Raw genomic sequence first — 26,826 nt, 5'->3', positions numbered from 1 at the left:
TGTACATAACAAGGATAACAAAAGTCCTTTTAAGAAATTTAAAATTATGAGCCAACACTAATTCAGAACAGTTTGTTAAAATTGCAAGTCCTTCAGAATTCAGACTTGTGGATTTAATTAAAATCATTTTTATTAAAACATGGGATCCTGTTCTTTTAAGTTTACCAAGACTTCAGACTAAATGCGGAGTGGTCACCTTTAGTTTATTGGTTCAAATACTGACGGACTCCAGCATTACAAGAGTGTTATAGAAGATTAGTTTGAGGGCTGATAGCAGATTGACTGAGCCTTTTTGGCAGATTAACTATGCCTGACTTTCTAATGTCATCTCCGTCAGTCAGTGAAAGTACCCATCACCTATCTGCTGAAAAGCGCAACTAGTGGTCCACTGAATCAAGAAAAACATACCTGCATCTGTTTATTAAACCTATTCAAGCCGTGAGCAATATTTGCAATCTGGTACCTGTGGCATCTCTGACAGTAAACTGGGTGTCTGTGCAGAAAGCACAAACAACCCTTAGAGCAACTGCCATGAAAGCCTTTGACATATTTTCCCCTGGAGATGCAACATGGTGAACTACAATCCTCAAGAGTGCTAATAAACTGCTCCAGCTGAACCACCAAGTGCAGCACATTCTCCCAGAGTATACTCAGTGCTATCAGCCACAATTAATGTTCAATGGAAGCAATTAAAATAAATTTTGCATGATGAAATCCTTCAACTGCACGTTCTAATGCTCCCTTGCTTTCCTGCCTGCCAGCTGGTATTTCCATTCTCCTCACATGGTGCTAACAAGTTTCTTGCTCAAACTTGCCTTAAGTGTCACTCACTAGACTCTCCTGGTTATTGCTCAGATGGTACTTAGGAACTATAGAGTCATAGAGATGTACAGCATGGAAACAGACCCTTCAGTCCAACGGGTCCATGCTGACCAGATATCCCAACCCAATCAAGTCCCACCTGCCAGCACTCGGCCCATATTCCTCCAAACCCTTCCTATCATATACCCATCCAAATGCCTCTTAAATGTTACAATTGTACCAGCCTCCACCACTTCCTAGCTTGAATGGGTTTACTGAAAGCAAAATTCAAGGCTGAATTTTAATTGGAAATGGAAGCCCCACTCCCCAGATAAAGTTGAGGTAAAGCCTGGAGCTGATTCTACAGTGATTTGGCAGTTAACTAGTTCAGGGTAAGCCATCTATCCCCATCTGGGAAGAAGTTCTACCTCCAAGAGCTCTGAACCAACTTGTGACACAGTTGGCAATTCATGATGAAGGGCTTTTGCCCGAAACGTCGATTTCGCTGCTCGTTGGATGCTGCCTGAACTGCTGTGCTCTTCCAGCACCACTAATCCAGTTGTCTCGTCACTGCAGTACTACAGAACGTTGGCCACTGCTGGTACTGCAGGCACTCCCAACCCCAATCATCAGTGTTGCCATATGAGAATGTACAAGTTGAGATGCCAGTTTGGCAGGTACGGTAAGGAGTTTCAGGAGGACAGGATGCAGCTGATAAAGGTGGGAATATTGTGCTGGTGGGGTCCTCCACTTATGACAAGGCCCCCCAACAAGAGCAAGGGCGCTTCCACAATCTACACCTCAACTTGCAACACAGGGCATTGACATCTTAAACCACAGGTAAAAGACCAGCAGTAAGGAAATGCCGTTAAGTGTTTCAGACACTGGGAAACAAGGCCATCATGGCAGTTGGAGACAAGCAGAGAAAGGCAAGGATCAACTGAAATTTCATCAGGCTATCGGAATTCTTCTCTTGTATATTTAATTTTTTTTTAGGGATAACCATGTTATTGCAACTTAAAATTGCTCATTCAGTACAATTTGAGACTGTGTTTCTCCCACCCCAGGCATAGGTTGGCAGGCATGGCCCCCATTAAAGAATAATGCCATTAATTGACCATTTGAGTGGCACGATGGCTCAGTGGTTAGCACTGCTGCCTCATAGCACCAAGGTCCCAGGTTCAATTCCAGCCTTGGGCGAATGTCTGTGTGGAGTTTGCACATTCTCCCAGTGTCTGCGTGGGTTTCCTTTGGCTGCTCCGGTTTCCTCCCACAATCCAAAGATGTGTAGGTCAGATGAATTGGTCATGTTAGATTGCCCATAGTGTTTAGTGCATTGGGGGGGGGGGAGGTTACTCTTCAGAGGGTTGGTGTGGACTTGTTGGGCCGAAGGGCCTGTTTCCACACTGTAGGGAATCTAATCTAATCTAATCGACTTCTGTGTGGGGGCGTGGGTTACCCAACACTTCATCTTCTACTGGCAAAATATCAGCAGTGAGCATAAAACCCCCATCTCTGCTCCCATGATTGCCTTGTTTCCCAGCATCTGTAAAACCTTCACTCGCATCAGTTGTTAGTGTCTCCAGAATTTTCAAACTCAGGAGGAGTTAGACTGGCGGTGGACAATGTGGTATGCCAGCTCACCAACACTGTCCCATTCCCAATATTTTGGAAGCTGCAGCTGTAACTGAATCAAGGTCAGAGTGGTGCTGGAAAAGCACAGTAGGTCAGGCAGCACCCGAGGAGCAGGAAAATTGACGTTTCGAGCATAAGCCCTGCATCAGGAAGCTTTTGCCTGAAACATCGATTTTCCTGGACCTTGGATGCTGCCTGACCCGCTGTGCTTTTCCAACACCACTCCAAATCTTGACTGTGATCTCCAGTCTCTGCAGTACCCACTTTCACCTGTAACTGAATGCCAGTCTAGCCACCTGAATGTGGCATCCCATGTATTGCTCTTCAAGGGAGTTGCTTAAGAGTCAATTGTTTCAGATCTTCAGCAACCTTGGTCCGTTGATTTTAGAAATCTGTTTGATGCAGGTACATAGTGCTGCTGGGAGGGTCATTCCAAGATGTTGATCCCACAGCACTCAAGGAGCAGCAATATTGTTCCAACTCCGAATGATGTACATCTGTGAGGAGAATGTGCAGGTGGTAGTGCTCCCATGTGGCTGTTACTCTTGTCCTTCTCAGTCTAGAAGTCATGGTTTTGGAAGGTGCTTTTGGAGGAGGCTTGGTGAGCTACTGCAGTGCATCATGTAGATGGTATGGACCATGTTTCAGTGCTGTTTAAGCAGGCTGCTTGACCTGGATGTTGTCAAGCTTCTTGAGTGTTAGAACATAGAACATAGAACATAGAAGAATACAGCGCAGTACAGGCCCTTCGGCCCTCGATGTTGCGCCGATCAAAGCCCACCTAACCTACACTAACCCACTATCCTCCATATACCTATCCAATGCCCACTTAAATACCCATAAAGAGGGAGAGTCCACTACTGCTACTGGCAGGGCATTCCATGAACTTACGACTCGCTGAGTGAAGAACCTACCCCTAACATCAGTCCTATATCTACCCCCCCTTAATTTAAAGCTATGCCCCCTTGTAATAGCTGACTCCATACGTGGAAAAAGGTTCCCACTGTCAACCCTATCTAACCCCCTAATCATCTTGTACACCTCTATCAAATCACCCCTAAACCTTCTTTTCTCCAATGAAAACAACCCCAAGTGCCTCAGCCTTTCCTCATAGGATCTTCCTACCATACCAGGCAACATCCTGGTAAACTTCCTCTGCACCCGTTCCAGTGCCTCCACATCCTTCCTATAGTATGGCGACCAAAACTGCACACAATATTCCAGATGCGGCCGCACCAGAGTCTTATACAACTGCAGCATGACCTCAGGACTCCGGAACTCAATTCCTCTACCAATAAAAGCCAGTACGCCATATGCCTTCTTCACTGCACTATTTACCTGGGTGGCAACTTTCAGAGATCTGTGTACATGGACACCAAGATCCCTCTGCTCTTCCACACTACCAAGTAGTCGACCATTAGCCCAGTAATCCATCTTTTTATTACTCTTACCAAAGTGAATCACTTCACACTTAGCTACATTGAACTCCATTTGCCACCTTTCTGCCCAGCTCTGCAGCTTCTCTATATCCCGCTGTAACCTGCCATATTCTTCCTCACTGTCTACAACTCCTCCGACTTTCGTATCATCCGCAAACTTGCTCACCCAACCTTCTAATCCTTCTTCCAGGTCATTTATAAAAATGACAAACAGCAATGGTCCCAAAACAGATCCTTGCGGAACACCGCTAGTGACGGCACTCCAAGATGAACCTTTGCCATCAACTACTACCCTCTGTCTTCGTCCAGAGAGCCAATTCCTAATCCAAACCTCCAACTCACCCTCAATGCCATATCTCTGTATTTTCTGCAGTAGCCTACCATGGGGGACCTTATCAAACGCCTTACTAAAATCCATATATACCACATCTACCGCTTTCCCCTCATCTACCTCCTTAGTCACCTTCTCAAAGAATTCAATAAGGTTTGTGAGGCACGACCTGCCCTTCACAAAACCATGCTGACTATCCTTGATCACATCATTCTTATCCAGATGTGCATAAATCCTATCCCTTACAATTCTCTCTAAGACTTTGCCCACAACAGAAGTGAGACTCACTGGCCTTTAGTTACTAGGATTATCCCTACTCCCCTTCTTGAACAAGGGAACCACGTTTGCTAGCCTCCAGTCCTCTGGCACTACTCCTGTCGACAAAGAGGACACAAAAATCAAGGCCAATGGCTGTGCAATCTCCTCCCTTGCTTCCCAGAGAATCCTAGGATAAATGCCATCAGGCCCAGGGGACTTATCTATTTTCACCCTTGCCAGAATTTCCAACACCTCTTCTCTACATATCTCAAAGCCATCCATTCTACTTATTCGTGCCTCAGTATTCATATCGACAACAATGTCCTGTTCCTGAGTGAATACTGACGAAAAGTATTCATTCAGCGCCTCCCCAATCTCTTCAGCCTCCACACGCAACTTCCCATTACTATCCTTGACTGGACCTATTCCTTCCCTAGTCATTCTTTTATTCCTAACATACCTATAGAAAGCCTTAGGGTTTTCCCTAATCCTACCAACTAAGGACCTTTCATGTCCCCTCCTTGCTGCTCTTAGCTCTCTCTTCAGGTCCTTCCGGGCTACCTTATAACTCTCAATTGCCCCTATTGAACCTTCACGCCTCATCTTTACAAAGGCCGCCCTCTTCCATTTAACAAGGGATTCCAACTCCTTATTAAACCACGGCTCCCTCACACAACCCTTTCCTCCCTGCCTGATAGGTACGTACTTATCAAGGACACTCAATAGTTGCTCCTTGAACAAGTTCCACATATCAATTACGCTCTTGCCTTGGAATCTACTTTTCCAATCCACACATCCTAAGTCATGCCTCACCGCATCATAATTTCCCTGCCCCCAGCTATAACTCTTGCCCTGTAGTACACACTTATCCCTCTCCATCACTAGAGTAAAAATCACCAAATTGTTGTTGAAGCTACTCTCATCCAGGCAAGAGGAGAGGATTCCATCGTACTCTGGATTTGTGCCTGCTAAGTTTTGGGCAGTCTTTACAGAGTCAGGCGATGTTAAATCACCCCAGCATTCCCAACCTCTCATTTGCTGTTAGAGTCACTATATTTATACGGCTGATCCAGTTCAATTTCTGGTTAAAGGTAGCTTCCAGGATGTTGATGTTGAGGAACTCAACAACGTTAATGTCATTGATCATCAAGGGGAGATGGTTAAATACTCTCTTGCTGGAAATGTCCATTGCCTGGCATAGTGACGTGTGGTGGCAATGCACCCATGATAACTGAAACATCTAACATCTTATTTAAAATATTATTTCATTGGGAGCAGTTCAGAAGACTCACTAGAATGACTCCTGATAGTGAGAGATTGGGTTATGAGCAAAGGCTGAAAAAGTTGGGACTGTACTCACCGGCGTTTAGGAAAATGAGGCAGTCTCATTGAAACACAGGATTCTTAAGGGCTTGAGAGGGCCTCATGAGAGAGTCAAGGATGAAGGAGTGAGGTGGAGGGGGGGACAGTCTCAGAATTAAGGACTGCCAATTTAAGACTGAGATGAAGAGGAACTTTGTCTCTTAGGATTGTGAGCCTTTGTAAGTTTTGCCACAGAGAGCCCTTTTATATTTAAGGCTGAGATAGATTCTTGATCAGTAGTGGAATCAAGGGTTACGGGAGATCATAGGAAAGTGGACCTGAAGAATTTTGTTTCAGCTATGATCCTGTTGAATAGCAGAGCGGAGTCAAGGGGCTGAATGGCCTACTGCTTTCTATCCATTCTTGTCTTACTACTTTCGCCTAGTGCTTGACGTCCAGAATATAATATGCTTCATTAACTTCTCTCTCCATTTGTTCTGCTAACTCTAATGATCTGCACACATATACATCCAGGTCCTACTGCTCCTGCAGTTGTTACAGAATTGTAGCCCTTATTCTATATTGCCTGTCCATGTATATCCTACCAAAATTCATCACTTCTCATTTCTTTGCTTTGAGCATTATTTGCCACCTGTTTGTCCACTCCACGAACAAATATTCTACACTGTCTTCCTCACAGTTTTACAATGTTTCCAAGTTATGGATAATTCACAAATTTTAAATTGTAGCCACATACCAAAATGGAGTCAGAGTTGTAACTCATCCATGCTGACTAGACATCCCAAATGAACCTAGTCCAATTTGCCAGCTCCTATCCCTCTAAACCCTTCCTCTTCATTTACCCATCCAGATGCCTTTTAAATGTTGTAATTCTACCAGCGTCCACCACTTCATCTGGCAGATAATTCCATATGTGCATCGCCTGTGTGAAAATGTTGCCCCTTAGGTCCCTTTTAAATCTTTCCCCTCTCAGCCTAAACCTATGCCTCAGTTTTGGACTTCCCCATCCTGGGAAAAAGACCTTGGTTGCAGTCCTGGGCAGAGCAGTTACTGTATCAGGTTTCTATGTTGCATCTGCAAAAGTTAGTGACGGTCCTTTCCTTTCGGTCATGCCAAATTTCCTACGCCTCCAGAGGAAGAAGAGGCATTGTTGTTCCTTTTTGATGGTTGCATCTACATGGGGGATCCAGGGAGACTATGATGTGTGACTCTGACACTACAAACATGCGAGTTTCCGAGAAATTTGGCGCTCTTGATCCTCTCCACATCATCTCCATTGATTTAGATAGCGGCATGATCCTCCAATTTCTTCCTGACGTTAATGGTCAGTTCTTCTGTTTTACTGACAGAGATTGTTATCTTTGCACCTCAACCCCTTCCTGTATTCTGACTCGTCATTGTTGGTTGGATATCAAACAACGATGGTGTCATCAGCGAACTTGTAGATGGCGTTCATATGTAATTTGACCACAGCCATGGTGCACAGGGAGTACAGAAAAGGTCTGAGTACACATCTTGCAGGGCACCAGTGATGAGGATTATCATGGAGGAGGTGCTATTGTCTATCTTCACTGATTATGGCCTGCAGTTCAGGACGCTGAGTGTAGTTGCGAAGTGCACAGCTGAGACCTAAGTCTCAGTGGGTATGTTCGCTGAGCTGGAAGGTTGATTTGTGGGCATTTTGTCCCTTGTCTGGTGGCATCTTCAGTGCTTTGGAGCCTCCTGTGGAGTGCTGCAGTGCTGTGTCTCCTGCAATTTATTTGATTCCATTCCTGCTGCTTCCAGTTGCTGGTTCTGGTTGATCATTGGAGAGGTCGGCATATTAGGCCAAGGTCTGTGTTTGTTGATTGAGTCCGTGCTTCTATAAATGCTTCTAGCAAACAGGAAGATGGTTAGAAATGTGTCGACCTCAACGCCAGGAGCATCCGGAATACGGTAGGTAAACTTGCAACATGGGTTAGTACCTATGACTTCGATGTTGTGGCCAATTCAGAGACATGATAGAACAGGGACAGGAATGGTTGTTGCAGGTTCTGAGATTTAGATGTTTCAGTAAGAACAGAGAAGATGGTAAAAGGGGAGTTGTGGCACTGTTAGTAAAGGACAGTATTACGGTAGCAAAAAGGATGTTTGAGGACTCCTCTACTGGGATAGTATGGGCTGAGGTTAGAAACAGGACAGGAGAGATCACCTTATTGGGAGTTTTCTGTAGGCCTCTGAATAGTTCCAGAGATGGAGAGGAAAGGATAGCAAAGATAATTCTGGATAAGAGCGAGAGTAACAGGGTAGTTGTTAAGGGTGACTTTGTCTTTCCAAATATTGACTGAGAATACTGTAGCTCAAGTACTTTAGATGGGTCAGTTTTTGTCCAATGTGTCCAAGAGGGTTTCCTGACACAGTATGTAGACAGGCCAACAAGTGGCAAAGCCACATTTGGAACAGGGTAATGAACGAGGCCAGATGTTAGATTTGGAGGTAGGTGAGCACTTTGGTGATAGTGACCACAATTCTGGTATCTTTACTTTAGTAATGGAAAGGGATAGGTATATACCGCAGGGCAAGAGTTATAGCTGGGGAAAGGCAATTAAGCAAGATTTAGGATGCATAGGATGGGGAAGGAAACTGCAGGAGATGGCACAATTGGCAACAGCGTTACTTTAATCAACCTTTTCTGTTACCTCCTCAAAATTCCGGCAAGTTCATGAGACATGGTATCCCCTTTCGAAATCCATTCTTGTTCTTCATAATCAACCCACCTTTTTCCACATGGCTATGAAATCTATCCTGAGTAATTGTTTCTTGAATCTTCCCATCACTGAAGTCAAGCTGTAAAGTGGGTTGCTGGGTTTACCCTTAAACAACCTTTTTTTGGAGAAGGGTGTCATTTTATTTACTTGGTTTACTTCATAATTCCATCATAACCAGATACCAAGAGAGCAAACTTCAAAGTCGTCCCTGGGTGAAAGTTTAATTTGAAGAGTCTTATCGTATGACACAAATTTGTTATTGCAACAAAGGTATACTGTACTAAAGGAGGATGATAAGCTAAAGCCCAAGTCTGCATTTTAAATTAGATTGCCAGCTAAACCCACTCAATTTACTTGACTTGTTGGTCTAGTGTTGTGGTTTTCACTTCTGGACGCATAATATTCAAGAGGGCTGTGTTTAAATACCAGACAAGCGCTTACTCACTCCTGTTTTAGGGGAGGCAGTGATGTAGTAGTGAAGCCACTGGATTAGCAATCTGAGGTTAATGTTATAGAGGTGTTGGTTCAAATCCCACTGCTTTCTTAAGAAGTTGCGCTCTGTTCGGCAAGCTGCAGCTAGCGAGGAGGATTAACAGAGGATACAGATAGGCTAGAATTGGGCAGAGAAAACGTAAATGGAGTTTAATCTAGACAAATGTGTAGTGATGCTTTTTGGGAGATCTAATGCAGGAGGAAAGTATCAGTATATGCAGAAGCCTTAAAGCATCAATGTACAGGTTCACAGCCTCTGAAAGTGGCGATTCAAATGGATAAGGTAGTTAAGGTGGTGAATGGCTTACTTGCCTTTATCGATCAGGACACAGTATAAAAACTGGCAAGTCATGTTGCAGCTGTATACAACTTTAGTTAGGCTTCATTTGGATTTTTTGTGTACATAGCTAGTTGCCACATTACCAGAAGGATGTGGAGGCTTTGGAGAGGGTACAGAATGGTTTACCAGAATGTTGCCTGGTTTGTAGGATATTAACTATGAGGAGAGATTAGACAAACTTGGTTTGTTTTCACTTGAACGACAAAGGATGAGGGCAAACTGACGGAAGTGTAAAAAATTGAGAGGGGCCAGGGTAGAAATATCAATTACTAGGGAACATAGGTTTATGTAAAAAGGGTATGTTTAAAGGAGATGTGACAGGCAGACTGTTTTCTAACATGGGGGACAGTTGATGCTTGGATTGCGCTGCCAGAGGAGATGGTGGAAATGGATATAATAGCAACATTTAAAAGGCATCTTGACAGCCATATGGAAAGGCAGAGAATAGAGGGATACAGATTGCATAGAGGCTCAAAGTTTTTAGTTTCGAAAGGCATCATGTGTTGGCACATCATTGGTGGGCCAATGTGTTGTACATTTGATGTTCATTATTCTAACATCAAACATCTTATCCACTCTGAATAAGTAAAGCCCACAGGTCTACATGGTCAGCAAGTTGTATTAAATTGCTTCAATAATCCTTTGTGACAATAAGACTTTTGGAATGTTAAGCAGCTCACTTCCAAGTGTGGGGTTAAAGTTACTTCAAGTTTAACAAAATTGGCACAAACATGTTCATTTAACTTCAAGTTCACTGTTTTCATCAATATTTAGTGAATATTATGTCTATTAAACATGTTTGTTTTTGAATTATACAGTTTGTTTTTTTTTAAAAAGAAAGGTCATGAAATCACTTGAGCATTCCAACAAACCCCTGCCATAAACTTGGCTTAGGTCTGCCAAACAATTGTAAACTTGGAATGTATCCATATGTGCCAATTTGTATCTTTAAGGATGGCTTTGTTGGAGTACAGCTTTCATTTACAGTGCAACTGATGTGAGGAGGTTTAGAACTGAAGCAGAGTTTCTAATGACAGATTTTTGACTTCAGTGACTGTGCACTGATTCAGAGTGATCCCATATGAAATTGGAGCAGAGAGGTCAGTTATTTACATCGGAACATGAAGAGTAGGAACGGGGGTAAGTGATTCAGCCTCTCCTGCTCCACCATTTAATATACTCGTAGCTCATCACACCTTGACCTCAACTCCACTTTCCTGCCCATTCTCCGTAACCCTTCAACCCATTTTTCGTTCAAAATTTCTATCTCCTCCTTAAGTGTACTCAATATCCCAGCACTGAGTAATGAATTCTTCAGATTAATGACCCTCAAGAGAAGGAATTTCTCCCCACCTGTTTTAAATCTGCTACCTACTCTCATCCTAGAGTGACCCACGTGAGGAAATATCCTTTCTGCATCTACTTTATCGATTTTCTGTAGTGTCTTATCTCCTCAGTAAAACCCTGTCATTCTTCTAAACTTGAGAGAGTGTAGGCCTGAACTAGTCAAACATTCTTGGTAACACAAACTCATTTCTGAAATCAATCTCGTGAATCTCCTCTGAATTACGTCCAATGCCACATCATTCCTCAAGGAAGGACCAATTCTGTACTCAGTACTATAGGTGTGGTCTCACTAATGCCTTGTCCAATTGCAGCAACACCTTCCTGTACTCATTCAGCAATTAATGCCAAAATTCCATTTCCCCTCCATATTACCTGCTGTGCCTACATGTCTCTGCAGGTCACACATGAATGGACCCATATCCCTCTGCACTGAAGCAGTCATGTTTCTCTCCATTGATTTCTAATCTTCTCTCCCCTATTTTTCTTCTCTTTGGCTTCTCAGGCCTGGTCCATCATCCAGCAGGACCATGGCTGATGCGATTGTAGCCTAAACTCCGCTCTTGTGCCTGTCCATCATAATTGTTGACTCCTTGACAGTCAAAAATCAAACTAACATCCTTGAAGCTATTAATGACCTAGCTGCCACTACTGATTAGAGAGCAAAACAACAGACATTCAAACCATCTGAGAGAACAAATGCCTCCATAATTCTTTCTTAAATGCGAGGCTTCTTATTTTAAACCATCTCATGGTTCTGGACTTCCCTGCCAGGTCAAACATCCTCTCAACAGAGCCTCCTCAGAATACTGTGTATTTCAATAAGATAATCGTTTAATCAAAGAGAATAAATAATGACCAAAGAAAATACAGCACAGGAACAGGCCCTTCAGCCCTCCAAACCTACATTGATACATTTTGCCCTTTCCTACTATAATTGTCTTCACTTACAGGATCCGTAAAACCCTTGATTCTCTTCTTATGCATGTATTCCTCCAGGTGTTTCTTGAATGCTGCTATTGTGTCTGCTTCCACCACTTCCTCTGGCAACACGTTTCAGGCACTCATCGCCCTTTGTGTGAAAAATATGCCTCGCAAATCTCTTAAACCTCCCCCTGCTCTCTCACCTTGAACCTGTATCCCCGAGCAATTGACCCCTCCACTCTGGGAAAGAACCTCACACTTACCACTCCAACCATGCCATTCACAATCTTATAAACTTCCATCAAATTGCCCTCAACCTCCTGTATTCCCAGGAAGGGAATCAAACCCAGTCTTCTTCATAGTTAAAATCTCCCATACTAGGTAACATCCTGGTAAACCTTTTTTTTTTGTACCCTTTCCAAAGATTCCACATCCTTCTGATAGTATGATGACCCGAACTGTACGCAATATTCCAAGTGTGGGAGAGGGGCCAGCAGGAGGTCATTGTCCACATTGGAACCAACAATGTAGGAAGGGAAAAAGTTGAGATTCTGAAGGGAAATTACAGAATGTTAGGCAGGAACATAAAAAGGAGGTCCTCAGAAGTAGTAATATCTGGATTACTCCCGGTGCTATGTGCTAGTGAGGGCAGGAATAGGAGAGTAAAGCAGATGGATGCATGGCTGAGGAGCTGGTGTTTGGGAGAAGGATTCACATTTTTGGATCATTATAAGCTCTTTTGGGGTAGAAGTGACCTGTACAAGAAGGATGGATTGCACCAAAATTGGAAGGGGACTAGTATACTGGCAGGGAAATTTGCTAGACCTGCTTGGGAGGATTTAAACTAGTATTTTGGGGGGGGGAACCCAGGGAGATAGTGAGGAAAGAGAGAAATCTGAGACTGGTACAGTTGAGAACAGAAGCGAGTCAGTCAGGGCAGGCAGGAACAAAGCAGAGACTGGCAGAAACAGGACTGGCAGTTTAATGTTCCAGGATACAAATGCGACAGGAAGGATAGAAAGGGAGGCAAGAGAGGAGGGGGAGTGGCATTTTTGATAAAGGATAACATTACACCTGTACTGAGGGTGGATATTCCTGGTAATACATCCACGGAAGTTATTTGGGTGGAACTGAGAAATAAAATAAGGACGATCACCTTATTGGAATTATATTATACACTGTACATCTGTAAGAATAATAGGGTGGTTATGGTAGGGGATTTTAACTTTCCAAACATAGACTGGGACAGCCATCGTGTTAAGGGTTTAGATGGAGAGGAATTTGTTAAGTGTGTACAAGACAATTTTCTGATTTATTATGTGGATGTACCTACTAGAGAAGGCGCAAAACTTGTACTGGATTAGTGGTGCTGGAAGAGCACAGCAGTTCAGGCAGCATCCAACGAGCAGCGAAATCGACGTTTCGGGCAAAAGCCCTTCAAAACTTTACCTACTCTTGGGAAATAAGGCAGGGCAGGTGACTGAGGTGTCAGTGGGAGAGCACTTTGGGGCCAGTGACCATATTTCTACTAATTTTAAAATAGTGATGGAAAAGAATAGACCTGATTTAAAAGTCAAAGTTCTAAATTGGAGAAAGGCCATTTTTGACTGTATGAGGCAAGAACTTTCACGAGCTGATTGGGGGCAGATGTTCGCAGGTAAAGGAACAGCTGGAAAATGGCAAACCTTCAGAAATGAGATAACGAGAGTCCAGAGAAAGTATATTTCTGTTCGGGTGAAAGGGAAGGGGGGATGACTAAAGAAATTGAGGGTTTGGTTAAGAAAAAGAAGGAAGCATATGTCAGGTATAGTCAGGATAGATCGAGTGAATCCTTAGAAGAATATAAAGGCAGTAGACCATAAGACATACGAGTGGAAGTAAGGCCATTTGGCCCATCACGTCCACTCCATCATTCAATCATGGCTGATGGGCATTTCAACGCTACTTTACAATCCCAGGACACTCAGTCGTTCATCGTATCTTAGGCCTACCACTCCAGGGATCATCCGTGTGAATCTCCACTGGACACCCTCCAGTCCAATATGTCCTTCCTGAGGTGTGGGGCCGAAAACTGAGCACAATACTTTCTGAGGTGTGGAGCCCAAAACTGGGGTGGCACTGTGGCTCAGTGGTTCGCACTGCTGCCTCACAGCGCTAGGGACTCATGTTCAATTCAACCTCGGGCGACTGTGTGGAGTTTGCACACACTCTCCATGTCTGCGTGGGTTTCCTTCGGGTGCTCCGGTTTCCTTCCACAGTCCAAAGATTTGCAGGTTAGGTGAATTGGCCATGCTAAATTGCCCATAGTTTTAGGTGCATTAGTCCGAGGGAAACTGGTCTGGGTGGGTTACTCTTCGGAAGGTTGGTGTGGACTTGTTGGGCCAAAGGGCCTGTTTCCACACTGTTTCCTTGAATGATGGATTCTAGAATTTTACCAACTGAGGTTAGGCTAATCGACCTATAATTTTCCATCTTTTGTCGTGTTCCTTTCTTGAACAAGGGTGTTACAACAGCAATTTTCCAATCATCTGAGATTTTCCCTGACTCCAGTGATTTTTAAAAGATTACAACTAAAGCCTCTGTTATTTCCTCAGCCACCACCCTCAGAATTCTAGGATGTAGCCCATCGGGGCCAGGAGATTTATTAATTTTTAGACCTTTTAGCCTTTCGAGCACTTCCTCTTTTGCAATGGCTACCATACTCAACTCTGCCCCTTGATTCTCCTGAATAGTTGGGGTATTACTCATGTGAAGACTGGCACACAGTGTTTATTAAGTTCTTCAGCTATTTCTTTATCTCCCATCACTAGCCTTCCTGCATCAATTTGGAGCGGCCCAATTTCTACTTTTGCCTCTCATTTGTTTCTTATGTATTGAAAGAAACTTTTCCTATCATTTTTAATATTACTGGCTAATTTACCTTCATATTTAATCCTCTCCTTCCTTATTTCTCTCTTTGTTATCCTCTGTTTGTTTTTGTAGCCTTCCCAATCTTCTGATTTCCCAGTGCTCTTGGCTGTCTTTTTCTTTGATACATTTCCTGACTTCCTTTGTCAGCCATGTGAATGGCTCCCACTTTTGAAATAGTGCGTGCAATTCTGGTCTCTTTCCTTTTGGAAAGATGTTGTGAAACTTGAAAGAATTCAGAAAAGATTTACAAGGATGTTGCCAGGGTTGGAGGATTTGAGCTTTAGGAAGAGGTTGAACAGGCTAGGGCTGTATTCCCTGGAGTGTTGGAGGCTGAGGGGTGACTTACAGAAGTTTATAAAATCATGAGGGGCATGGATTAGATAAAAAAACAATATCTTTTCCCTGGGATGGGAGAGTCCAGAACTAGAAGGCATAGGTTTAGCGTGAGAGGGAAAAGATATAAAAGAGACCTAAGAGGCAACTTTTCACACAGAAGGTGGTATGTGTTTGGAATGAGCTGCCAGAGGAAGTGGTGAAGGCTAGTACAATTGCAATATTTAAAAGGCATCTGGGTGGTTATATGAATAGGAAGGGTTGAGAGGGATATGGGCCGGGTCCTGGCAGGTGAGACTATATTGGGTTGGGATATCTGGTTGGTATGGACACATTGGACCGAAGGGTCTGTTTCCATGCTGTACATCTCTATGACTCTTGCCGTATCTATGGGAAGAAAGCAGAGTTAATGCTTTGAATCTGGTGACTGTTCATTGGAACTGTTAGTAGCCCAAAAAAAACCTGATATTTCTGCTGAAGCCAAAATGAGGGAGAGGTGATCAAATAGGTGGAGATGGAGCCCAGAGAGAGAGAGAGAGAGAAGTTATGAAAGGGATATACAAACTAGGATGAAACGGATAGCAGGCCAGGACAGAAGAAAAGTTGAATAAGATATAGTAAGAAATACAAGCAACAAAAAGGCGAACTGTACTGAATGCAACCCAAATAATGAGATGATACACCAATGAGTACATGAGAATGGGTAAACCATTTCTCACTCTTAGCTCGTATTACATCTTATTTAGGTTTTTTTCTTGTCCTAGCCTGTTTTCCTTTTGCTCCTTAATTACCTATCCCTTTCATTTCTCTCTTGCTCTCTGGGCTCCATTTCCACCTATCCACAAACCTCTTCCCATTCACTCGCACTTTGGTTTCAACAAAAACGCCATGTTTCCCTAGCCACTATGAATTTTGATGAAGAGTCATTGAACATAGAATATTACAGCACAGTACAGGTCCTTTGGCCCTCGATGTTGTACCAATCTGAGGCCTATCTAACCTACACTATTCCATTCTCATCCATATGTCTATCCAATGACCATTTAAATGTCGATAAAATTGGCAAGTCTACTACTGTTGCAGGCAGTGCGGTCCACGTCCCTACTACTGAGTGAAGAAACTTCCTCTGACATCTGTCCCATATATATCACCCCTCAATTTGAAGCTATGACCCCCTCATGCTAGTCACCACCATCCAAGGAGAAAGGCTCTCGCTGTCCACCCGAACTAACCGTCTGATTATCTTATATGTCTCAATTAAGTCACCTCTCAACCACCTTCTCTCTAATGAAAACAGCCTCAAGTCCCTCAGCCTTTCCTTTATAAGACCTTCCCTCCATACCAGGCAACATCCTAGTAAATCTCCTCTGAACCCTTTCCAAAGCTTCCACATCCTTCCTATAATGTGGTGACCAGAACTGCACTCAGTACTCCAAGTGTGGCTGCACCAGAGTTTTGTACAGCTGCAGCATGACCTCATGGTTCTGAAACTCAATCCCTCTACCAATAAAAGCTAACACATCGTATGCCTTCTTAATAACCCTATCAACCTGGGTGGCAACTTTCAGTGATCTATGTACCTGGACACTGAGATCTCTCTGTTCATCTACACTACCAAGAATCTTACCATTCGCCCAGTTCTCTGCATTCCTGTTACTCCTTCTAAAGTGAATCATCTCACATGTGAATCATAGAGTCATAGAGATGTACAGCATGGAAACATACCCTTCGGTCCAACCCATCCATGCCGACCAGATACCCAACCCAGTCTAGTCCCACCTGCCAGCTGCCGGCCCATATCCTTCCAAACCCTTCCTATTCATATACCCATGCAAATGCCTTTTAAATGTTGCAGTTGACCAGACTCCACCATTTCCTCTCTGCTTTCTTCCAACAGATGCTACGAAACCTGATAAATTTCTCTGGCAATTTCTATTTTTGCAAGCATGTTCGTCCTAAGGAAAGCAAAAGTGTACACATCACTGTATGGATATTCTCACTCATGCCCTGTACACTTGTAACAAGACTTCCCTACTTTTATACCTCACAGCCTTTGCAATAAAAGCTAACATCTCATTTGCCTTCTTAGCCACTTGCTGTCCCTGCATGACATTTTATAATTTATGTCTTACTGCAAGGTACTGCAGTCTCCCTCTATTTAAATAATTCTGTTTTTCTGTTCCTACATATATATCCCACATTATTCTGTTTAGCTGTTTACAGCCCTTTGTAAAGTCTTTGTATCCTTCTCACCTGTTTTCCTATGTATTTTCATAATGTTAACAAATTTAGCTGGAATACAAGTCAGTGTTTCATCCAGTTCATCAATATAGATTGAGAATAGTTGTGGATTCAGCACTGATCTCTGTGGCTCTCAGCTAGCTATGTCTGACAACTTGAAAATGGCCTATTCATCCTGACTCTTATTATTTAGAGCTGAAAATGTGTTGTTGGAAAAGCGCAGCAGGTCAGGCAGCATCCAAGGAGCAGGAGAATCGACGTTTCGGGCATGAGGAAGGTGTGCCAAGCAGGCTAAGGATAAAAGCTAGGGAGGAGGGACTTGGGGGAGGGGCATTGGGAATGCGATAGATGGAAGGAGGTTAAGGTGAGGGTGATAGGCCAGAGTGGGGGTGGGGGCGGAGAGGTCAGGAAGAAGATTGCAGATTAGGAAGGTGGTGCTGAGTTCGAGGGATTGGACTGAGACAAGGTGGGGGGAGGGGAAATGAGGAAACTGGAGAAATCTGAGTTCATCCCTTGTGGTTGGAGGGTTCCCAGGCGGAAGATGAGGCGCTCTTCCTCCAGCCATCATGTTGCTATGGTCTGGCAATGGAGGAGTCCAAGGACCTGCATGTCCTTGGTGGAGTGGGAGGGGGAGTTGAAGTGTTGAGCCACGGGGTGATTGGGTTGGTTGGTCCGGGTGTCCCAGAGGTGTTCTCTGAAACGTTCCACAAGTAGGCGGCCTGTCTCCCCAATATAGAGGAGGCCACATCAGGTGCAACGGATGCAGTAAATAATATGTGTGGAGGTGCAGGTGAATTTGTGGCGGATGTGGAAGGATCCCTTGGGGCCTTGGAGGGAAGTAAAGGGGGATGACCTTCCGTCCATACCTGTCAACATCCTAGTGAATCTTCTCTCAACCCTTTTCAAAGCTTCCACATCCTTCTTATCATGTGGTGACCAGAACTGTACGCAAGACTCCAAGTGTGGCTGCGCCAGAGTTTTGTACAGCTGCAGCATGACCTCGTGGCTCTGAAACTCGATCCCTCTACTAATAAAAGCTAACACACTGTATGCCTTCTTAATAATCCTATTAACCTGGGTGGTAACTTTCAGGGATCTATATACAGATTTCTGCTTATCTACACTACCAGGAATCTTACCATTAGCCCAGTACTCTTTATTCCTGTTGCTCCTTCCAATGTGAAACATCTTACACTTGTCCACAGTAAACTCCATTTGCCCCCTCTCAGCCAAGCTCTGCAGCTAATCTATGTCCCTTTGTAACCTGCAACATCCTTCAGCACTATCCACAAATCCACCAACCTAGGTGTCATTCACAAATTTACTAACTTATCCTTCTATGCCCTTATCTAGGTCATTTATAAAAATGACAAACAGCAGTGGCCCCAAAACAGATCCTTGCAGTATACTACTAGTAACTGAACTCCAGGATGAACATTTCCCATCAACCACCACCCTCTGTCTTCTTTCAGTGAGCCGTTTCTGATCCAAATCACTAAAACACCCTCTCTCCCATACCTCTGTATTTTGAGCAATAGCCTCCCATGGGGAACCTTATCAAATGCATTACTGAAATCCATATACACCACATCAACCACTTTACCCTCATCTATCTGTTTGGTCACCATCTCAAAGAACTCAATAAGGTTCATGAGGCATGAACTACCCTTCACAAAGTCGTGTTAACTATCCCTAATCAACTTACTCCTCTTTAGATGATTATAAATCATTTCTCCTATACCCTTTTCCAACATTTTACCCACAACTGATGTAAGGCTCACTGGTCTATAATTATCAGGATTGTCTCTACTCCCCTTCTTGAACAAAGGGGCAACATTTGCTATCTTCCAGTCTTCTGGCACTATTCTTGTAGACAATGACGATATCAAGATCAAAGCCAAAGTCTCTGCAATCTCTCCGTGGCTTCCTAGAGAATCCTCGGATAAATCCCATCTGGCCCAAGGGACCTGTTTATTTTTACACTTTCCAGAATTGCTAACAACTCCTCATTGTGAATCTCAATCCCATCTAGTCTAGTAGCCTGTGTCTCGGTATTCTCCTCGACAACATTGTCTTTTTCCAGTGTGAATACTGACAAAAAGTATTCATTTACCACTTCCCCTATCTCCTCGGACTCCATGCACAACTTCTCACTACTGTCCTTGATTGGCCCTAATCGTTCTCTAGTCATTCTTTTATTCTTGATATACCTATAGAAAGCTTTAGGACTTTCCTTGATCCTATCTGCCAACAACCTCAGATGTCCCCTCCTCATGGACATTCGGTGGATATGGGTATAATTACAGTGTTTAAAAGATGTTTTACAAGTACATGAATAAGAAATGTTTGGAAGGATAAGGGCCAAGCACAGGACGGTGGGACTAGTTTAGTTTGGGACTATGGTTGGCATGGACTGGTTGGACCAAAGGGTTTGTTTCTGCACTGTTTGACTATATGACTCCCTGCTGAACCAGTAACGTTTAATGATTCGCCTGAATCGCAATGTACTGGACATTAAATGGTACGCCTTATCTTCATTTAAAACACTTTGGGTACTGAGATTGTTGTGCCATATCACAAATTTCATCACATCAGACCCAATGTGTCCAGTAACAAATTAACCCTGACTTCAATGTCATCAACAACAAAACCCTTCAAGAGATGACCTTTTTCAGGTAGGATGTAACTAGAGCTAGCAAAATGTTCTGTTTTTGTTCATTTTTTCTTAAGAAAAGGCATGCTGTCATGTGTATTGACTGTCTTACTCCTGAGTATAAAGAGTTTTCTAAAGTCCAAGAGTGAGTAAAGTCCTTGGTTTTGATTAAGCAGACATTGTTCTCCTAGCATTGATCAATATAATTACTCTATAATTGATTATTGCATTGATAATAAATTACCTGAATGTAGTGTACACTTATGATAATCCAGAGAATTAATAATAGAGAATGTGAATTCAAATCCCACCATGTCAATTTGAAAACTTGAATTCAGGTTTTAACCCGATCTGAATATGAAAAGCCTGCTGTCTGTTTACTCGCAACAACAGTTTTCCACCCCAAGAATGGGTGTAATGTCTGAGTTTATGTTCTTTAAATTACATTCAATTTCTTTAGTTTATGATTATGTCACCTTGATTATACAACACTGACATTAGATTTTGATGACTCTAAAAGGTTACATTATCTTGCCCCTTAATTTTCATGCAGTGATAATTCAACAAACCGGTTTTAGCTTATATTCTATCATATTTTTTAATATATATATATATTATATATATTTATATATATATATGATATTTATTTTAAAATTGTTTCTGCACTGGATCTCATTTCATTTGTTACAACCCTAATGTATCCCACATTCTCAGAAAACGATCTACCTTTTGACTCGCGATTCATCATGCAGATACTTCTGATTACTTACTACCTTTTCTTGCTTGAAGGATTGATGAACATACTGTCCAATAGATGTTGTATTTTTGGATGTTTAATGTTTATTTGATAAAGTACCACATAGCAGACTTATCTGGAAACTAGATATAATATGGTATTAAAGGGATGATAACTTGGATACATAATTAGCCAAGAGATACACTCTGAAGGTAATTTTTTTGCTGGCTGGAGAATGGGAGTTTCATATCAATACTGTGGCTCAATAAACACAACAGAGAATGGAAAGTCTGCAGAGAGTAACTTATTTCTTGACTCTCCAGCACCAGTCTGCCATCCAAAAATTAGAAACCAGGAATATGAAAGAATATACTTCATTTGCTTGGTTTGCTCCATTTGCTACCTTTCAGGACAAAATACCCTGCTCGATTGGCACCATATCCACCATCTACAACTTGTTTGAGCGTGATTTGTACCATCGACAAGATGGACTACAGCAATTCACTAAAGCTTTCTGGAAAGCACCTTACAAACTTATGACCTCCATCACCTCTGAGAAGGACAGCAAATGCATGGGAAACTTACCACCTGTAAGTTCCCCTCAATGTTGACACCATCGTTATTTATTTTCAGTATTTAAATTTTGAATACATTTTTGGTGTGGAACTATGAATTGCAGTTGAAAATTAACTTTGAACAGCAGCACTTTTTTTTAAGGAAGGAGAGGACAAAAGACTGATGTTTGCTGTTAGGAACTGGCCTGGAAAGATAATGCAGGTTAACTACTGCTCTGAGAACACTGGTTTGGCACCGAGATGTTGTTATGCTCAGGGATTGGCACCTGGTTGGATGGTGAATTGGTCAATAAAGGACTGGTGCTGGCCAGTGAACTACAGGGAATGTTGAAAAGAAAGAGGAAACAGAGTCAACTAGCTCTGACTTGGTTTTTGGGCAGAAGAGAGTTTTGCTTTGGAAGTTCTGGAAAGTTCTCTTTTTCCTGTTTGGCCCTCCGTCCAGGTTGAGGGACTTGAGGCTGTTTTTGTTAGAGAGAAGAAGGTTGAGAGGTAACTTAATTGAGACATAAAAGATAATCAGAGGGTTAGATGGTGATGGCTAGCATGAGGGGATATAGCTATAAATTCAGGGGTGGCAGATATAGGACAGATGTCAGAGGCAATTTCTTTACTCAGAAAGTAGTAGGGGCATGAAAAATACCGTCTGCAACTCACCAAACTTAAGGGCATTTAAATGGTCACTGGATAAACATATGGATGAAAATGGAATAGTGGAGGATAGATCGGTTTCAGATTGGTTCCACAGATTGGCACAACATCAAGGGCCAAAGTGCCTGTACTGCACTGCGCTGTAATGTCCTATGATTTACTTCCTCTGGATGTTCATTTAACTCCTGGTGTTAAAAAAAATGCTCCTCAAATTTTTAAAATCTTTCTCCTCTCACCTTAAAATATGCCTCCTGGTCTAGAAATTCCCCATCCTAGGGAAAAGACACCTGCCATTCATCTTATCTAGACCCTTCATGACTTTATAAGCCTCAATCAGGTCAGACCTCTACCTCCTACACTCCAGTGAAAGAAGTCCCAGCCTATCCAGCTTCTCCTTACAACTTAAAGCTCCCTTACCTGGCAACATCCTGGTACATCTCTTCTGAACCTGCTTCAGCTTAATAATATCCTTCTGATAACAGGACAATCAGATTGGACACAGCTCTCCAGAAGAGGCTTTACCAATCCTAACATGATGTCCCAACTCCTAAACTTAAAGGTCTGAGAAGTGAAGGCAAGGTTGCTAAACGCCTTCTTAACCATCCTCTCTGTATGTGATGTAAAGAATTATGTCGCTGAACCCACAGGTCTCTCTACTCCACAATACTACCCAAGCCCCTACATTTAATTGTATAAGTCCTGACCTTAGTTGTTTTACGTAAATGCAGTACTTTGCATTTATCCAAATTAAAATGCATCTGCCACTCTTCAGCCCATTGACCCAATTGATCAAGATTCCTTTGTAGTCTTAGATAAACCTTCTTCACTGTCCACTATATCACTAATTTTGGTGTTATCTGCAAACTCACTAACCATACCTTCCATATTCTCATCTAAAATCATTGATATAAATGACAAATAAAAGTGGATCCAGCACCAATCCCTGTGGAACACTGCTGGTAACAGGCGTCCAATCTGAAAAACAACCATCCACCATCAACCACTGTCTCCAGCCATTAAGCCAGTTTTGAATCCAACTGGCAAGCTCTCACTGAATCCCACCTGATCTAACTTTACTAATTAGTCTATCAATCAGAATTTTGTCAAAGGCTTTAATAAAGACCAAGGAAACAATGTCTACAACCTCTATTCATCCACAAAAATGAGAGTATTCCATTGCACTCCTGACTTGAACTTAGTAAATGATGGATAAGGATTGGGGAATCAAAAGGCAAATTACTCACAACAGAACTTCCAGCCTTGACCTACTCTCAGTTTCTGGTTAATTGCAAGGATGTTGATAGTTGTAATGCCATTAAATGTCAAGGGCAAATGGTTAGATTCTCTTTTGTTGGAGATGGTCATTGCTTTGGCACTTGTGTGTGACTTGACACTTTATCATCCAAGCTTGGACACTGTCCTGAGGAGCTCCTGCAGAGTTATCCTGAAGGTGAGATGATGGATCGCTAACAACCACTGACCATCTTCCCAGATGCCAGGTATGACTCCAACCAGTGAAGAGTTTTCCCCCTGATTCCCACTGATTACAATTTTGCTCAGGCTCCTTAATGCCACACTCAGTTGAATGTGGTCTTGATGTCAAAGGCTGTCACTCTCACCTCACCTCTGGAATTCAGCCTTTTTGTCCGTGTTTGAACAAGGCTGTAATGAGGTCAGGAGTTGAGTGGCCCTGGTGGACCCCAATCTAGGTGTCACTGAACAGGTTGCTGAGCCAGTGATGCTTAATAGCACTATTGATGACATCGCCATCACTTTACTGATGACTGAGTGTAGACTAATGGGGCATTAATGGGCCAGGTTAAATTTGTCCTAATGTTTATGTAATTTTCCACGTTGGCGGGTAGTTGCCAGTGTTGAAACTTGCTGGAAGAGCTTGCCTAGGGGCGTGGCAGGTTATGGAGCACAAGTCTTCAGTATTATTGTTGGAATCTTGTCAGGGCCCATAGCCTTTGCAGTATCCAGTGGCTCCATAAGTTTCTTAATATCAGGTGGAGTGAATCAAATTGGCTGAAGACTGTTATCTTGAATGCTGGGGACCACTGAAAGAGGCTGAGATGGACCATCCACTCGGCACTCCTGGCTGAAGATTGTTGTAAATGCTTCAGTCTTAAGTTTTGAACTGATAAGTTGTGCTGTTCCATCATTGAGGATCGAGATATATGTGGAGCCTCGTCATGTTGTTTAATTGTCCACCAGCATCCACAACTGGATATGGCAGGACTGTAGAGCCTAGATCTGATGCATTGGTGTGGAATCACTTCGAGCGGTCACTTGCTGCTTATGTTGACACCTCATCTTCAGTTCTGCCTGATGCAGCTCCTGCCATTCCCTCCTGCACCCTCGATTGAACCAGGGTTGATTCCTGACCTTTAATGGTAAAGGTTGAGTGAGGGATATGCTGGGCCATGAGGTTGCAGATTGTGCTGGAGGACAATTCTACTGCTGTTGATGGCCCACAGCGCCTCATGGATGCCCAATCTTGAATCACTAGATCTGTTAGAAGTCTTTCCCATTTAGCATGGTGACCATGCCATATAACACAATGAAGGGTAGTGTGAAGGTGGGAATTTATCTCCACAAGGACTGTGCTGATGTCACTCTTATTGATACTGTCACGGACTGATGCATCTGTAGTAGATTGATAAGGATGAGGTCAAGTATACTTTTCCCTCTTGTTAGTTCCCTCAGCGCCACCTCCAGATCCAGTCTAGCAACTACATCATTTATAATCCGACCAGCTCGACCAGTAGTGCTGCTGTCAAGCCATTCTTAATGGTGGACAATGACATTTTCCAACTAGAGTACATTGTGCATCCTTAGCACCTTCAGTGCTTCTTCCTAGTGTTGTTCACCATGGAGGAGTACTGATTCAGCCGCGGAGGAAAGGTCAGTATACTCTAATCAGCAGGTTTCCTTTTCCATGTTTGTCCTGAAGCCATGAGACTCGAGGAATCCAATGTTGAGGATTCTCAGCACAACCCCTTCCCGACTGTACATCACTCTGCTACCACCTCTGTTGGGCCTGTCCTTCAGGTGGGACAGCACGTAGTCAAGATAATGATGGCGGTGTCTGCGGTCCCAATTTTGGCACTAGCCTCAGATGTTACTAAGGAGATCTTTGCAGAGTTGATAGGACTCGTGTTTTCCATTGGTACTTCTGGTGCCTAGGTCGATGCCAGTTAGTCCATCCAGTTTCATTTCTTTGTTGAGACTTCATAGTGACTGATACATCTGAGTGGCTTGCTGTGGCTCTGGGGTCACATGTAGACCAGACCAGGTGAGGATATCAAATTTCCTTCCCTGATGATATTAGTGAGTCAGATAGGCTGTTCCCAACAATTGACAATAGTAGGTTCATAATTCCAGATACTATTTTTATTGAATCCAAATTCACCATCTGCACTGGTGGGACTTGAATCTGAGTCCCAGAATATTAGCTGAGTTTCAAGATTAATAGTCTTGTGAGAATACCGCTAGATTATTACCCCCCCCAATGGTTTTCCAACCTCGAATGTGACTCCCATTGTCTGCATGCCTTTGAGATAGTATCAGGACTTGGTTTTTAAATGGTAAATCCCTCCTTGATGATTTGTTTTGTGATAGGAATTATCACAAATACATAAGGTTTTGTTAGAAATTGTGTACCTTTTACAAAACTGGGTTCAGAGCAAGTGTGCTTATCCACAACTTTATAATGTATTGTTGCTATTTTTGGCTGCTGACAAACTCTAATATTTACAGATTTCCTGCTAATTTCTTAAAGAAGTCTACTTACTGATCTAACAATGTTGGATCAAAATACTGAAATATTTAAAGGCATTTTTAAATTTTAATTCTAAAATATTTAGAATTAGAATCCCTACAGAAAGGAAACAGGCCCTTCAGCTCAACCAGACCACACCAACCCTCTGAAAAGTAACCCACCCAGCCCCATTCCCCCACCCTATCATCCTATATTTTCCCCTGACTAATGCCCCTAACCTACACATCCCTGAACACTATGGGAAACTAAGCACGGCCAATTCACCTAACCTGCACATCATTGGATTGTGGGAGGAAACCGGAGCACCTGGAGGGAAACACGCAGACACGGGGAGAATGTGCAAACTCCACACAGACTGGCTGGAATCAAACCTGGGTCCCTGGCATTGTTTTAGAGGAGAACTACTGCAGGAAATATGCAAATTTCAGTGACTATCTGGCAAAGTCCTGTGCGGTCCTAATGTAATACTGCACGTGTAAATTATCATGGAACCCTCAAACAGAGATTTACCCAGGAAGAAAAGATAACAAGGGCGTTGACTAGCTCTTCTATCTCAGCAGAAAGCCACCTGTAGCAGACATTGCTGCTTTACCCTCAAGAATTACACAAAATAGAGGTTAAAAAGTTTGGCTCGACTTTACTTAAGTGGACGACAGGCTCTGAACACCCTTGTGTGCATGAGACAGTGTTCCAATGTTAGCGTGCTGTGAAGCTCATCATTGAAGAACTAGTTACCCCTGTGTTGCAGATAAAGACTGTCTTACTTTGAAAGCTCCAAGCCAGTTATAAAGATACGAATCATTTTTCTCATCCTGAATGCTAGAATTTAAGCATAGTTGAAAGGTATCAGAAATGCAGGTGACAACCCATCTGCAAAACAAAGGATCTTGAAGCAGATTGTTCACCTCCCAACATCAGTGACTTTCACTACAACAGCCACAAAAGTTCAACTAGCCAGCCTTCATGAACAATTCAGAGACTGATGCGTATAACCCTTTTTTTAAAAGTGTATACCTTCTTGGACTCACCCTGGATTTTCACTCTGCATGCATGTGTGCTGCCATAGTATTTCTTCTTTCATGCAGTAATCACTAAAATGAACTTTTGGTTAATTCAACAAAGCTGAAGGAATTGGGGAATCTGCCCCAGGATTGGTCTCAACTTTACAGACCACTAAACCTACCTTTCGCTGAGGGGAGTCAGTCTTTCTAATACTTCACTTCTGTGTCCCACACTCTTGATTTGTCCAATTTGATGTTTAATTGCACGCTATCTTTCTTAATCTTCCAGTCGGGACAAAGGATTTATATTG

General features: G+C 42.9%; 1 protein-coding gene across 4 annotated transcripts in view; it reads left to right on the top strand.

Moving 5' to 3' along the window:
* glrbb (glycine receptor, beta b) overlaps positions 1–26,826 on the top strand; it is a 223,778-nt gene that overhangs the window by 173,929 nt on the left and 23,023 nt on the right. The window contains exon 10 of one of the 4 annotated variants that reach the window (XM_072584272.1): positions 20,918–21,126. The exons of the other annotated variants lie outside the window; for them this stretch is intronic. Coding sequence (XP_072440373.1) covers positions 20,918–21,118 — 201 coding nt within the window. The 3' untranslated portion in view covers positions 21,119–21,126. Of the gene's footprint in view, positions 1–20,917; positions 21,127–26,826 lie in introns of those variants that run through there. 4 annotated transcript variants of the gene reach the window in all.

Source organism: Chiloscyllium punctatum, chromosome 14 (genome assembly GCF_047496795.1).
Source record: "Chiloscyllium punctatum isolate Juve2018m chromosome 14, sChiPun1.3, whole genome shotgun sequence".
NCBI classification, from domain to species: domain Eukaryota; kingdom Metazoa; phylum Chordata; class Chondrichthyes; order Orectolobiformes; family Hemiscylliidae; genus Chiloscyllium; species Chiloscyllium punctatum.
The sequence above is the reverse complement of the archived record's forward strand: the minus strand, read 5'-3'. Positions and strand labels throughout refer to the sequence as shown.